Here is a 16065-nt window from a genome sequence, read left to right as displayed (position 1 = left end):
GTCTATACTGGAATAGGAGCAAGACAACGTTTATTGCAGCTTGCGAGATACTTAATGCAATTCTAGTAGATGCATTTTCTCGCCATACACATTTGGGAGTTGTGGTTGGCGGTGACTTTAATTCTTCCTGTCTATATGATGATAAGTATAAGGGGCAGAATCTATTAAATACCGATCAAACTATAAAGAATGGTAAACAATGGGTTGACTTTTTCCAAAACTGGGACATTCAGGTAGTCCCCATTGATGAAAAAGGTCCTGTACACACATGGTCACGAGGAGGTTTGGGTTCACACATTGATCATTTTTTCCAATCCTCGTCTCTACAGAATTCCCATGACCGAGTTAATATAAAAAAATTGGGTTTTAGTGATCACTATGCAATTTCTTTGAAAGTGAACATAGACAGCTGGTTCTATGAAGCCAGTAAGATATTGACGTTAGTTGAAAATGATCGTGTGGGCCTTTCTGTAAGATGGAATCCATCTATCTGTCATCAGTTGACAATGAGAATGAAAACTGACCCGGTGATGAACAGGGTTGTGAATGACTTATGTTTTGATCCAAGCAGTGTTGATACATTATTGGCTGAAAGGATTGAATATCATCTTTCTTCCATGTCACGGAAAAAAAATGTGATCGTGCATCAAAAACATCATTTACATGTCTTCAATATTGAAATGTTTCGTTTAAAGAAGGATAAGAATTACAAGATTCGACAACTCGCGAAATTGGTACTTGAACCGCACGATTATTATTATCTAAAAAATAATATCCTTTATAAATATAAAATTGCGGTGAAAAATTTAAAAATAAAACTATATCTAGAAGACAACCGGAATATGATGCATAATCTGCTCAAGAGTGACACACGGAAAATATGGTCAATATTGAGGACATTGAATGCCTGCAATGATGGCCCAATGGAAAATGGAATATCAGCAGATGCATGGATTCACTTCATTCGAACTAAATATGATATGCCAAATCAATTCCTACCCTATCCCACACTGGACATGGTTAAGGACATACTCATAACTTCACCATGGAGACACGATGACATATCCAGGGCTATCATGAAACTAAATCCTTCACGGGCTACTGGCCCTGATGGCATTCCTGCATGTCTTTATAGATCTGATAATGACCTATGGGCAACAATACTAAAGTATAGATTCGATGCCATTTTCCTCTTACAAAAAATACCAAAATCATGGTGTTCGGCCATTATCATTCCTATTCATAAAAAAGGTCCTATAGATGACCCTCTTAATTTCAGACCTATTGCCTTAACAGACTCCTCTTCTAAGGTCTTCTGTTTGCTAATTCTTGAAGAACTCCAGGAATTCATGATTAAGAATTCCATATTGTCAAAATATCAAACTGGGTTCAGATGTCGTATGGGTTGCTCATTAAATGCCACCCTATTATCCCATATTCAACTGAACTCAAAACACCATCATTTAGGAGCTGTCTATATTGCAGCGTTAGATTTAAGCTCTGCATTTGACACAGTATTGCGTGATTTACTATGGGTTAAGATGCTAGCGATGGGTTTTCCGCGTCATTTGGTAGCGCTCATTATCCTACTGCATTCGAATACCAGTTATAGAGTACGATTAAATAAGGAGGGTGCTCTTACTGAACCTATTCCATCTAAAATTGGGTTGAAACAGGGCTGCACACTGGCGGCTGTCTTATTTAACCTATATATATGTGATGTAGAGGATTGTTGGGCTAATGAAATTATCTACCCGATTAAGCTAGGATGTCTTAAAATCAATTATATTGGCTTTGCGGATGATATCTTAATCTTAGACAAAACCCCCTTTGGTCTACAAAATAAGATTAATGCGTTTAATAACTTTGCTGTCTCTCATAATTTAAGAGTAAATCATTCTAAATCATCGATTATTGTATTATGTGATGGGAAAAAAAAACAGTGCTCTTATAATTGGTCGATTGATGGAAGATATATCGAAATAGCATCTGAGATCAAATATCTGGGTTATCCTTTGACTGATGATTTTTCCAAATCCTGGTGGCGGGAAAAAATACACACTAGAACCAAACCATTGATATCTCAAATGCGTATAATTATGGCAAAATATTGTGAATTTTCACTTTTGCCTATTATACAGTTCTATCTCCTAAAAATCGAACCAATAATTATTTACCTAATTGACATATGCCTATATGAGGTCGATGATATATTGGATACAGTTCAAGGGACAATATGGAAAAGGGTACTTGGCTTGCCTCTCGCTATACCGAATGACATCGTTCGACATGAATTAGGCCTCTTACCACTATCTGCCAAAAGAAACCTGCGATTGTTGAACAATTATGCTAAAATACTTGACCCTCCGAGCAATTCTCTTTATGAAGACCTAAAAAATTTGCTGGAAATAGGGAATGTGAGATCAATAAATGATTATGCGAAAAAAATGAATGATCTAATGTCAATACTGGGAATTCTAAAAGAAGACTTAATATTGGGACTACCAAGTTGTAAACGAAAATTGCACTTATTTTATTGGTGCTGTCAGGCAGACAGAATAGGGTGTTATAGTTCTTATTATGAATATGCCCAGTATAGAAGAAAGTGGGGGGAGAGGTTGAAATATATTGCACAATTTCCATCCTCTGTTGCTCGAAGGTTATATCTTCGCTTCAAACTTAACTTGTATCATACCAATGAAAAGTTATATCAATGGGGGAAATGCGATGAAAAGTTCATGTCTGGCTCATGTCGATTCTGCAATAATTCGAAGGTTTTGGAGACTCTAAAACATCTAGTAATATATTGTACATTTTTTGAAGATCTACGTCAAGACAGGTTTGCTAATTTTTTGGATTCTGGTATAATTCTATCTCGTGAAGTACTATGGCAAAAATGTATGAATGGCAATAGTACCAAATTTATTATTAGACTAACACAGATTTTAACAAATATTGATATTAAATTAAATGAACTAAATTGTGATATGTAAAAAGAGAAGGGGAATAGAATGCATATAAGCTTTAAAGGATATTAATTGTTCTAAATTATTGTTTTATATGTGTAACAGCAATTTATAGGAAACTTACTGATTAATGTGTGATTCTTTTCAAATTGTTTTTATTATATGATAAATTATGTACCAAATTTGTAAAGGTTTTTTACCATATACAAATAAAAAAAAAAAAAAAAAAAGATGGCAGTGCCTACACTTGCACATCGGTATGGTGAGGAGGGTAGACCGGGGCGTCATTTGCCCGCTATGCTTTGTAGATAGGGGGGGTTCATCTACATCGCGACATTGAGGAATTCTGTTGGAAAGATTGTTTCGGACCCTGAGCAAATTCTGGATATCTTTCGGGTCTATTATGAAAGTTTGTATGCTGCTCGTAAGAATGTTGAACCTCATGTCTTATGTACCTATTTGGACGAATCCTTGATACCAGAATTAGAGGGTAAAGCGTGTGAATCCTGATGAATGCTTGGCAGCGGTTAAGGGGCTCTCTTCATCTAATGCTACGGGTTCTGACCGCATTACGGCCACATTTCATAAGGAGTGTGTCCCTATGGTGGCTCAACATGTGGGAGGAATCACTGCAGTCTGGGACCTTGCCACCCTCTTTGCAGGAGGCTGTGGTGACGCTCATTTTAAAGCCGAATAAGGACCTGTTGGACTGTGCATCGCATCAGACAATTTTGCTCCTCAACCTTGATACCAACATTTTTGCAAAAGTCCTTGCAGATCAGCTCTTATCCACCTGGACCAGTCTGGTTTTATGCCTGGTAGGTTCACAGCTCTGAATCTATTGCACTTTTTTGCAATTCTTGCGCAAATTGATCCCAGTGTGCAAGCTGTGAGTGCCCTACTGGATGTTGAAAAGGCATTCGATTTGGTGGCCTGGAATTATTTGTTTGCGGTCTTGGAAAAGGCAGGACTTCCTTCATATTTTTTAGATTCAGTTAAGGTGCTTTATGCAGGTGTCATAAGATTGTTTGGAAGGAGATCTGAGTACTTCCTTCTTGGGCGCGGGACACGTCAGCGGTGCCCGCTTTCACCGCTATTTGCAATAGCCATTGAGCCACTCAGAAGGCGTGTGCATAAGTTTCATGTTCACATGGGATTGGCCCTGGGTGTGGCACAGGAAATAGTTTCGTTATATGCGGATGATATTATTCTGTAATTTAAGGAACCCTCGCAGCACTTAATCCTATAAACTAAGTAGGTTGAGGATTTTGGTGCAGTCTCTGGTTTGAGAACTAACTGGGCTAAATAGATGCTACTGCCCCCTTAATGAGCAGACAGTGTCACCCACTTATATTGGAGAGTATAGGTGGGAGCAGGTATCGGTGCAGTACTTTGGGATCAGGGTCAGTAGGATTGGGCGTCCCTGTTGCGTGATAACCATATAGTTTATCTTCAGGTTCTTCGGGTTATGATTTCTAGATGGTGAACGCTTCCATTGTCAGCCCGAGGTCGTATCGCCATTGCTAAAATGGTGGTTTTGCCAACATTATTTTACTGCTTTTCTAATGTTCCAGTATGACAGGAATTCAGTTTTACAAGGATGTTCGGTCGCTGCTAATACAACTGACGTGGTCCCAGAAGACACCCAGGGTGAATTGGGAGACCATGATGCAGCCCTATGAAGGGGCTTCAGACATAGCCTGCAAGCTGATTACACACATGTGAATACCAAATTGACACACAACAAACTCAATATGCAGGTGTACCAACCAGGATCCCACAAAGTAGAATCAATGACTCACAGTCGCATCTGCGCCCTGAATCTAAAACCCACTTATGACCATAGATAAAGGAATAGGACTATCGCAATTACGTTTACATAGTATACGAATACACTGCAATATGGAGGTTCACCACTGGGCTTGCATTTTAAAGCACTAGTGTCTTCCAGCAGCACCATGCGCCCTCAAAGCAAGTCCCAGTACAGGACCAAAATACTGGTACGCATGCGCCTCTCTAAACACAAGTCCACGTCACTGTGCATGCAAATTAGCACACCGTACAAGTAGGTAGTCCAAACTGGGCTCTCAAGAGATATCTCCACCAGGAAGCTACAGCTCTGCGGGACTGTTAACACAGGTAAGAAAACACCCCCCCCACCCAAATCAAGCCGCACTAAATGAGTCCTCTAACGCGCACACTAAGGATCACTCCGTAATCGCTCAAACACCGTGAGGGATATGCACGTTATGATCTCCGTCCCAACCTAGAGTCCGCTCGATCACTCCCCGTGGCATACCGACTTCATCCACTGGGTCACAAGGGAATTCACGTAATATTTACCAATGGCCGTACACGCCGGCACAAATGCCCTACCCGCATAATTATTGCAAACTATTAGCCACAAGCCGTACCAGCACCAACTACTTTATAACTGGCGCACTTATCAATGTGAAAGCTATCCCAGACAAGGCAATGGCTAATATCGCCTGCAATACCAGCAAGCACACCGGTCAAACTATTACTCTGACGCACACGGCCGGCACCTGCTTGCATTAGCAAACGCCATCTCAAGATCCAAAGTTGCACACGCCAAGCCAAAACGGAACTTAAATTGTTAAGTTATAGAACCCTAATAAGGCCTGGCCACGGACATTTCAACAAGAGCGCACCCACAACCACAAGTGTCACTGGACCCCCAGCGCGGACACCACACTTTTCTCGATTGTTCCTGAATGCCCGAATCTGCGCAGCTTTACGCGCATGGTCCCCTGTTTTTCCACTGGAGCCGCCTACTACCACTCTTCTGCAGATTATCAGTGTGGCAGGTAATCGCAGTGTTATTTCTCTCATTTACCATTTGGTACAGCAGGGTACGTCTACATAGATGCTACCATGCTGAGGGAAGTAGGAAGAGGATCATGGTGCTGTGATCAGTGATAGGCACTGGACGCAATTGTGTCGCACTACACGTGCCTGTGCTGTTAGAACACAATTTCAAATTATTCTGTTCGGGACAATGCATTTGACATATCTATCCCTGGCCAGGCATCAGTTTTTTGATTGCACAAGAGATGGGAGGTGTCCGCAGTGCTCATTGGGTGTGGCATTATTTATTTATATGCTGTGGTCCTGTGTGGCGATTTCCCCTTTCTGGGAGGAGGTGACCCATAGGTTTACGGCTATTTTGGGGTAAGAGGTGCCATGTGAACTGCTGTGCTGCATGTTTGGATGGCTAGCGGGATTGCCTAAGTGTGATAGGAAACTCCTTATGCTGGGAATGATACTGGCTCAGCGGTGTGTTTTGCTGAAATGAACTAGCTCAGCTCTGCCCTCCTGTGAGTCCTGGATGCAATCAATGACTTGGTGTTCTGATAGGGAATGTGACTATTGTGCCATGGTCCCTTTCTTTGGTAGACCTCGTGATGTCTGGGGCTCATTTTGCTCTTTCGACACCTTTGCATAACTTAAAAACAGACAAAAGCATGCTCTTAGAAATGCAAATTCTAAATCACAGACGTTTAAAAATATGCCCTTCACAGCGTGTCTAGCAAGAGACGGTTTCAAACTGAAATCATAAAACTGTTAACCTAAATATGGAAATGATTTCTTATTCACTGTTAACAATTTGTATTCCTGGTCAAGATTTTGATGTGACAAAGCTTTTAAACCAGAGATGGAAAATCTCTTCCGTTCAATTGAAGAAAGGCCCATCCATTTATTGCAAGCAAAGATACTGCTTTGATGGACACATGACTCCACTACTCTGGTGTGGTGCATGGAGAGAAGGAATGAGCAGTTTAGCATACACACTCTATGCCTCTGTTAATAATGTAGTTCCCATGGAACAAGATAAGTGGTGTTTAACTTGACCAACTACCCTACGTTTGCCTGTGCTCTCAGGCTTGCAGTGCTCATTCCCCAATTCTCGGAGCTCGCCCACCAGTCAATCTATCAAGCCCAATATCACTGATTATGCCTTTGACTCAAGACTATGTATTATAACATATGAACCCTTTACCCTACCTAAGCACCCAGGGTGCTCTCCAGGCTGCCATCTCTTTGTTTCTACCCTGTCAATACAATGAGGCTATTCATAAAATGCTATGCTACAGTCCATAAAAACCTCTGGTGCTCACCCACCCATTCTCCTATCACTAACACAACTGCTCACTTTCTTCTCTTCACAGCTGCTGTGTTGGTGTTCATGGGAATCGCCTGCTGCCACTGCTGCTGTTGTGTTGAAAAAAAGAGGCATAGGGTAATTCGAATCCAGCCAGCGATCTGATGGCTTCACCAGGAGATGACAACCCCACTAAACTCAAGGGAGTGCTTCTCACAGCCTAGTACCCATTTCAGACTCTGCCCTCAGCAAAGAAATTTCAATACATCAGCAGTTTCTCAGATTCCGCTACAATTCAGAAACTTGCTGGCATACAGTTGTCTTTGGTCCGACAGTTGGCAAAGTCGTCTGGTTCCACTATGTGATATCTTAGTAGACTACTTGGCTGGGCCGGAGGGATCTTTGGGATGCCGTTTGTGCCATGCAAGATTGCTTCTTCCCTCACTATGGAGCAGAATAAACTGTAGCATCTAACGCAAGGCCACCAGTGCTTCTCTGGAGAACTCTCAAGTGCCACCACTTGGCCTACCTGTGCATAAGAAAACAGCATTCAGTTATTTTACACATTTGTTCTTCGACTCAGGAGTCCTGCAAGCCGTGCTTAGAATTTCAACAATGTATTGCCAAGTGTCTAGATACTTGCTTCATGCTATTTGAGTGGCATGTATAAACGGTTCAAGACACTAAAAAATAAAATAAACAATGGTTTCTCTTTCATACCCCATACAGTTAGTGCTGGCCTCAGGTAGTGTTCCCAAAGGCCAAACTCATATGCATTCCCTTTGATCACGACCAAATCCCCATTAGTAGGGGGATCACACTTTTTTCATCCAGAACTATAAAGTAGCAAGTCTACACAAAGGTTTTGGAAATGAACCTACTTGGCCTGCATGGAGTCTAAAAACAGACAATTGTAAAAGGAGTAACATAAATAATTTAACTTTTCCACGTATGAAATGCAGACAGCCTATGTGAGCAAATACCTGGTGTACAGTTGATTTTAAAGTTATGAACATGCATTGCTCACCCCCTGTTCAACTTCAGTATTTTAAGTTCTAAACCACGAGAAGGCATCTTTACCCCTGGCACTGCTGCTGCTCGAAAAATAATTCGATATGAGAAAAAACAAATACATAGTCCAATTAGTAAAAGGCGCTTCACGGTGAAAGGCATTAAAAGAAGTAATTGCACAAAAACGGAAGATAGGAATGTTCACAGGGAACTTATGACAAATAACCCCCCCACCCCCGTTGCTTCTTTTACACCCACCCTCAAGTTGCCCCCAAACTACTGCTGCCAACTGTTCGTTCGGTTCCCACGAGCTCTTGGCAGTCTTCACCAGTGATGTATCCTTGGGTTTAGGAGTCCCTTCTCAGGCTATCACTTGACAGGACACACTAACCTCAACATGAGCTACATAGAGCTTAACTGCATGGGGAGGGCCTATGTTCTATTTGAGAACAGATGGGCGTATAGGCTAGATAAGACGGTTGGTCAGAGAAGGTGAAGTTTGGCACCACCAAATCTACGTATCTTCACACCATGGCCGAAAAAAAGAAAAACTGGCATTCTTCCAGAGAGGAATGTGCAGTGGAGGCCAGGTTGTTTTTACCCACAAATAAATGAGAATCTACTCTTGTTTTAGTGAACAGCATTTGGTCCCTTTAGTGAAAGCAGACAGTGCTGCATCTGCAGTAAGGTCACTACAGTTACCAGGGTAGTTGGGCCAGTCTGTCACAGCATACAAAAAAAATAATCTATAAGTCGGCCCTCCTCCCCAGTTCGGTGGTCTTAAAGGAGCACTGCATGTGGTATGGGATCAACTGGCCTTTGCCAGAGCCTGGTGGGCATTTAATGTTAGAATTACAAAGCATGGAAAAGGCGATGTAAACATGACTTTTGAGGGTGAGCATATCTGCCAACTAATCAAGATAGTGTTGGCATGCACTGGGACATGTCAACTGCTCCATCCTAGCCCACTTCGCTCGAATTTTTTTTTATTAGTGAGTTTAACAAATTAAACTTTTTCAGTACATCCAACAACATCAACAAGTACACAAAATGTATAAATATTAAAATATTAAAATACATTGCTTGTTCCCAATGTGTTAAACACAATACAGGACTCAAAGATATCGAAAGTAGAACAAAATTCAATTTGAACACCTAACATTTCAAACATTATTAATAGCCTTCTATATAAATCCAAAAAACTTCGAAATGCTATTACCACCATGAAATCAGATCCATCCACAGTATGTGCACAGAGAGCAAAACAGAGTTTTTTCACATGGTAAGTTTTCTCACAAGAAAGTACCAAGTGCTTGATGTGTTTCAATGCTCTATGGATTTTTATACAATCTGCAAATTCTGGATGTTGTTGTTAACGCGGGTCTCCGCCCCAGGGACTCTATTGTAGGAGGCAAGTTAAATTTAAACCTCATGTACAGATTCTGGACTTTAACAGAAGGAAAAAGAGAAATATATTCAGGAATGAACAGTCTATCTCTTGGAAAATAACGATACTCCATGTGTAAAGAGTTGGTGTCCAATGTATCTATTGTAGCACACCAATTCTGACGACAGTTACTTTTTAACAAATGATGGGTTGTCAGAGAGAAAAGATTTGTCCATACCAATGTCACTCAAGTACTACCTAATGAGAGTTTCGAAATAAGTCAGAGATGGAAGTGTATTCTGTCTCAAATGGGAATCAAGTGGAAGAAATAGCAATTTAGATGGAGCAGCTAGGATTTTATTCAACAATCGCAAATTTGCCCACAAAACCCTGGTTGCTAATCAAGTTAGGTCGAATTACACAATTTGGTACTGATAGGGCAACCCCAGTCCTCGTTTCCCAATAGTTCCATCTAGTGAATCCAAAAAGGAGCTTATGTCAGGTAGAACGGTTTAAAGCCCATAAGTTAAGGAAGGGACAACCGTGGCAAGATAACATTTGGAAAAAGGAATCAAGGAGCAGGAGCACAACGTCAGTCGTACTCTCTTCAATTGAGAAATGAGAAGGAGTGACTTTGCTTTAAGGGATTCTTGAACCGCTCTGAAGGAAGCCTTATAAGTCAGATTGAAGCCCAAATATCTGGAGGAAGTGGACATCTCTAGGTGTGCATTTCCAACCGCCCAACTCGTAACCTTTGGTTTCAGTTGTTTTGAGAAAATCACCATCTTAGATTTCCCTCCACTGATTGTAAGATAGTTAGTTCCTGCATAAGACGCAAAGGCAGTCAATTTGCACTGCAACAAAATGCGGGTAAGGTCAAATAATAAAAGATCATTAGCAAAGGCTAACCAATTCAATTTCATAGGGCCAAGTTTAACTGGAAAAGAAATGGTGTCCCAAACTGAATCTTAGTCTGACAAACAGATGTTAAATAAGAGGGGCCAAGACACCTGCCTGCCTCAGCCCAACAGCGGTGTCAATACATCTTGATAAATAACCTTTGATAGTCTGATTTTAATCATTGTATTGTGGGGGAGCAGCATAATTAGTTTAATTAGGGCAGATGGAATGCCTTTATCTACCAGTTTCCACCACAATATTTGTCGGTTGACACTATCGAATGGACTAGACAAATCGAGAGAGGCCTTATATACCATCCCTGAAGTACCATCAGAAACAGCGGCCCCGTGAGAGCCAAAAATGTGCCATTCAGAGATGTGCCAACCATTTTCCGGAATCCAACTTGACTATGTGATAGGATGTTTAGATCTTACTTGTTGCGTCTAGGACGATCAATCTATAGTTGGACAGATTGCACTGATCACCAGTCTTATAGATAGGAACTATATAAGGCAGTCTCCAAGAAGTGGGAATTGAGCCTATGCCTACGTTTTCTTAAAATAAGGTGGAAAGAATTTGCGGCCACAGAACAGGGTCGTGCTTCAAAGTAATCGGGGCAAGGTTATCTGGGTCCAGAGCTGTAGAGCCCCTGCTCTTTTGTATGATAGAGCATCTCTCTTCTGGGTCGGTTGAAGACTGCTCTGGAAATGTCCACAAGGAGGATTGGTGAGTCAATATCAGAAGGATCTTTGTAAATGTTGGACTAATGTTTGACCAATACTTCCTCGGAAATTACATGTATGTCTTCTCTCCTGTCCTCTGAAATAATAGACTTACTTGAACATTCATATAAAATCTATTAAGATATAACCACTTATTGCCTACATCCACGTATAGGTTTGTCCCCCACAGAATATGGGACAACACAGGCCCAGAAAGTCTAGTGAGCAAGGAAAGTAACCTTCACACATAGCAAAGCCTAATCTGCAATCAGATAAAAACACCTTCGGCTTTCATTATACCCCTTGCAAGTTTCATTTGGGTCTAGCACCATTTAGTACATTTCCTTGTCTGAAATATCTCCATCATGATATTTTCTGGTACAGAAAAGGCAACAAGCCTCTTTTTCCTAGCTTTGGCCATTGCTTATACCCAAGGGGTTTGGGGTGCGTGTGCATGCTCTAGCCTGCTAATCCATCTTTGCCGGTCTATCCCCATGGCCAGGTTTAGGATGTTGGCCACCTATTACCTACTCCAAAAAAGATCAGGCTTGGGTAGCAAAAATGTGCCACAAAGCTTAGAGGGATGCAGAGTCCTTTAGTCCTGGATAGAATGTAGGAGCCTATTCTGAGTCCAAGAAACACAAAAGTGCTGCAATAAGACTTCAAAATGTGCAGCAAGTATCATAAGTAAAAAATCTGATGCTGAACTCCAATCCTAGCTTAATAAATTAGTCTGTCAAATACCAAAATTGAATTCTTCATTCTTCTATGCCCTATAATAATAGGTGTCATAATTACCTAATTTAATGGTACAAAATGTATTGAAAATTGGAGTTTGCTCAGCACGGAATCGAATTTGTAGAAGAGACTGAACCCATGCTGGAGGCAAGCGATTAACAGTTGGGCTGGACTTGACTATTATGGGCAGTAGGGTTCAGTGGAGCGGGGTGAGTAGGAGGAAAGATCAGAAACGATCGGAAGCACAGGGGAGTTACAGGACAGTGAGGTTGAGTGCAGAGGTCGATCAGAGGTAACGAGATGGTAAGTAAACTGAGGTACAATCAGACAGGTACTGAAAAGCAGCACCACTGATGGCTTTGTAGACTAGAAGAAGGAACTTGAAAAGTGTGGTTGTGCATGGAGAGTCAACCAGCAAGTTGTCGTTAAATAGAAATGGGGATGGATCTATGTAGGTTGTAGAGAGTGTGGATAGCAAAATTGAGGACTTTGTCTAATGGGAGGAAGGAATAGAGAGGAAGGCCATGGAGTAGGCTTCAGCAGAAGGTCAAGTTGGCTGAGCACAACAATGGAGATTAGACCTATTGTAGCGTGGTTACTAAGAAAAGGACACATTTTCAGAATGTTGAGGTTTACACGAGCAGCAAGTACAGTGGTAGTGATGAATTGTTGCAGTCAGAGATCACTATCAAAGAGGTCCCCAAGATTGCGAGCTTTGGGCTAGGGAGCAAGAAGGGCAGGTGAGAAGGAGATGGGAGAGGGGAAAAGTAGGAATGTCACTGAAAGCCGGGAGAAAGAGGACTTCCTTTTTTGACGAGTTCAGCTTAAGGGAGCAGAGAGTCATCCAGTGATGAAGTTACAATGAGAAAGTTGATAATCTGTTCATAGATGGCTGGAGTGAAGGAGGGAAAGCCGAAACATATTTGAGTGTCATCAGAAAAAGGGTGATAGGGAAAGTCAAAGGATGAGAAGTCTTCCAAGGGCAGAGGTACAGAGGATGAAGAGCAGGGGTCGAAGGATTGATCCTTAGGGGACACAGATGGAGATGGATGTGGTGAGAGGTTTGATAGTTCCACCAGATTTTAAAGGATCAACTTCCAGATAGAAGGTAATCCAGGCAAGAACAGATCTGCGAAACGCAAGCACCTTGAGAGTGAGGAGGAGAGAGAAGTGGTTTACAGCATCAAAAGAAGCAGAAAGGTCCATAAGGATGAATATAGAAGAGTATTGAGCAGTGAGCATTAGAGAGAAAGTTGGAGACCTGCATGAGTGCAGTTTCGGTAGACTGTTTACTATGGAGGTCAGACAGAAGTGGATCACAAAGGCCATTACATCCTCAAGGTACTGTAATGAATAAAGAGTAAGACTCGGACACAGGGGCATTGTGATGGTTGCTATAAACTTTCATTAAAGTATTAAGAGGGTTGATGCTGTACATTTGATGCTGTATTTTGAAACTTGGCCTCCTTTAGCTCTATCCAGGAAACTCAAATCTAGGTGTTTTGCATTGCTGTTGTTTTTGAAGTTTAGTCGTACCTCCCTCCATCCAGAAATCTAGATACCCTCTACACCATCCAGCACTGTGCTCCTAGCTCTAGGCACTCCACCACCGAAGGCTGGCAAGGATTCAAGACTCTTGGTCTCTTCGCCTAGATTGCCATCTGCCTGCGACAGGACTCATTGGTCTGGACTTCCTTTCTCATGTACTTGATCCATCAGCACCTAGCTTGCTACTAGACCGCCTGGTGTGTTCATCGTGCATTGTGCCGTTTCTCCCTCCCTCTCATTCTCCCGGTTTAACCTCTCTGCTTTATCCCTCTATAGTGCTTTCCATATCCCCTATCTTTTCTAACTACTATGCTATCACCTATCTTATCTCTCCTTTGAAGTCTGGAAGGAAAAAGTTCATGAAAGATCTCCTGGTCTCCAACCCAGTCCTGCCTGACACCTATGTCAACGCTTCTTCCAGGCAGACTGTCACTGACATCCTCTCTGTCGTTCCCTCTCCGGACCCTTCTACCCCATATGGTCTCAGTACTCTCCCCTTTCTCTTCTTCACCCATTAATGCTGGAACCCGATGGGAAGAACTCTCGCTCTGCTGTAAACACTCCTCCGACATCTGCCATTTCCTTGAAGACTTCAACCTTGACGTCCTCGCTCTCACCGAAACATAGTTCACGGCCAGCTCTGTCACTAGTTTTGACACACTTCTCCAAGAGGGCTACAGGATCCTCTCCAAGCACAGGCCTAATCGGTGTGGGGGTGGAGTGGCTCTGATCTTCCCTGAATGGGTCCTTGCTACTATCATATCCACTCAGTCCTACTCTTCCTTCAAATGCTTCGTTTACAATCTTGGTGTCTCTCCAATTCTCTTGCCACCATCTACAGGACCCCTTGTCCCGTCTCCCTCTTCCTCTCAGCGTGGTCTGACCTCCCCTCTGCTCTCCTAGCCTCCACCTCCAAGCTTCTCTTCCACAGAGACTTCAATATTCACCCTGACTCCACTTATGCGGCCTCTGCCGCAGCCTGTGACTCTACCTCGCCATTCTTCCCTGCTTTCTGACACATTGAGCCGGACACGACTTGGATGCTCTCATCTCAGCAGACATCCCCATCTCTAACCCTCTCACTACAACTCTCTCATGGTCTGATCATACTCTCCTGTCCTCTCACCTGGATCTCTTGGGTCCCCCGGCTAAGCCTCCGCCCGCACTGCCAGTCTCCTCCTCCGTTATTCGGCCAGTGAAGCGGGTGTCAGTTGCTGCTTTTGCCACCACTTTCATCCCCCCCTCCCATTCCGGCCATTGACTCTCACACCGACACATTCCTTGCTAACCTTCACCTCTCCATAACGCTCTGGGTGTGCCCAGTGTGTTACTGTATCTGGCTGTGGCTGCTTCGTGATTCTGCTTCTTGCATTCTTTTTACTGCACACGCCATGGTCTGGAAGTGGGACATAAACACCCCCAGACACGCGGAGCGCGCGGTGTGCGCAGTGTATTACTGTGTTACTGTGTGACCGCGGTGCTCGTGGCACCTTTGGAGTTTTGGATTGCAGCACCATAACAAATCGTATTGAAGGTACTTTCTTCAGTAATTTTCCCTTGTTTAAACTACATGCCAAAGCAAGTGTTACTTAATTATCCTCTTAAGTTTGGCCATCATTGATACGTTCAGCTTGTGGAACTCTACTGGGACGGTAAGGAGAAAGAATTATATTCCTCTATTACACTTGACTTACCCTTTAAACGACACAGAGACTGCGGGATAGTCCATAGGGGGCGAGTCCTTTGATCTGTGTCGTATTGCTGGGTCTTTGGGCAAATTCCCAGAGACTGCGGGGAGCGGTGGACCGTCGCAACCTTTGACCTGGGAAACAAACATTCTGTGACAAATACCTCGTCAAATACTTCACCCAGAGACTGCGGAGAGCGGTGGACCGATGCAACCTTTGATCTGGGAAACAAAGATTCTGTGACAAATACCTTGCCAAATACCTCACGCAAAAACCTCAAGACATAACACCAGCTATGCGATCTGGTTTACAAAGCCAAATGGCTATGAATACCCAATCTGATAATACCCCAGCCCAGGCGTTGCTGAACCCTGAAGAAAGGGGGAGTGTAAAGGTACCAAAAAAACACATTCAACCCGCCTATCGACCTCACTATGCAGACTTTCTCCTATAAGCAACATCGCAGAAAAGCTATTGGGTGCTGGCCAGGGGGAATCAGCCGAGCAAATCCAACAAGTCCCCCAATTAACTCTTAAAATGCACAATCAATTTAACCCGGTACCAATTCTGAAAGTTATAGTCCATGCTACTCGGGAACTACCAACTATTGACACTCTGATTTTACCTCCTAAACTCCTACCTTTCACCCAAAGAGGATCAAAGGCCTTAAGACATATCAGGTCAGAGATTTATGGACCATTATATTGTAAAAGCCGGAACAACCAGCACTGAACTTAAACTCCCGCAAGTAATCAGAGGGAATGCAATCTTAGACCATTCTGCCATGATAAAACATGACTTTTTTGTGGGTCACAAGGATATTACGGTTATCAGCATCATAGAATGTGCAGATAAAGCCCTGGACCATGATAAAACGGATAGCATTACTGAATGTGTAATGTAGCAGACATGTGATGCATCGGCTCATGATACACCCTCTGCTCTTATGCTCTTACGAATATCCTGGAAGAAACGGACAAGA

The 16065-nt window shown here is 42.6% G+C and overlaps 2 protein-coding genes across 4 annotated transcripts in view; one reads left to right on the top strand and one right to left on the bottom strand.

Annotated features, from left to right (window-relative positions):
• The window catches only part of SMIM5 (small integral membrane protein 5), a 71651-nt gene extending 59801 nt beyond the window's left edge, over positions 1–11850 (top strand). Inside the window, exon 3 of the mRNA XM_069654763.1 lies at positions 7157–11850. Within this exon, the coding sequence (XP_069510864.1) occupies positions 7157–7254 (98 nt within the window). The 3' untranslated portion in view covers positions 7255–11850. The remainder of the gene's footprint in view (positions 1–7156) is intronic.
• The window catches only part of RECQL5 (RecQ like helicase 5), a 1190108-nt gene that overhangs the window by 485827 nt on the left and 688216 nt on the right, over positions 1–16065 (bottom strand). The window lies entirely within an intron of this gene.

Source organism: Ambystoma mexicanum, chromosome 3q (genome assembly GCF_040938575.1).
Source record: "Ambystoma mexicanum isolate Mex_15411 chromosome 3q, UKY_AmexF1_1, whole genome shotgun sequence".
In the NCBI taxonomy this organism is placed as follows: domain Eukaryota; kingdom Metazoa; phylum Chordata; class Amphibia; order Caudata; family Ambystomatidae; genus Ambystoma; species Ambystoma mexicanum.
Note: the sequence above shows the minus strand (reverse complement) of the source record. Positions and strands in the feature narration are given on the sequence as shown.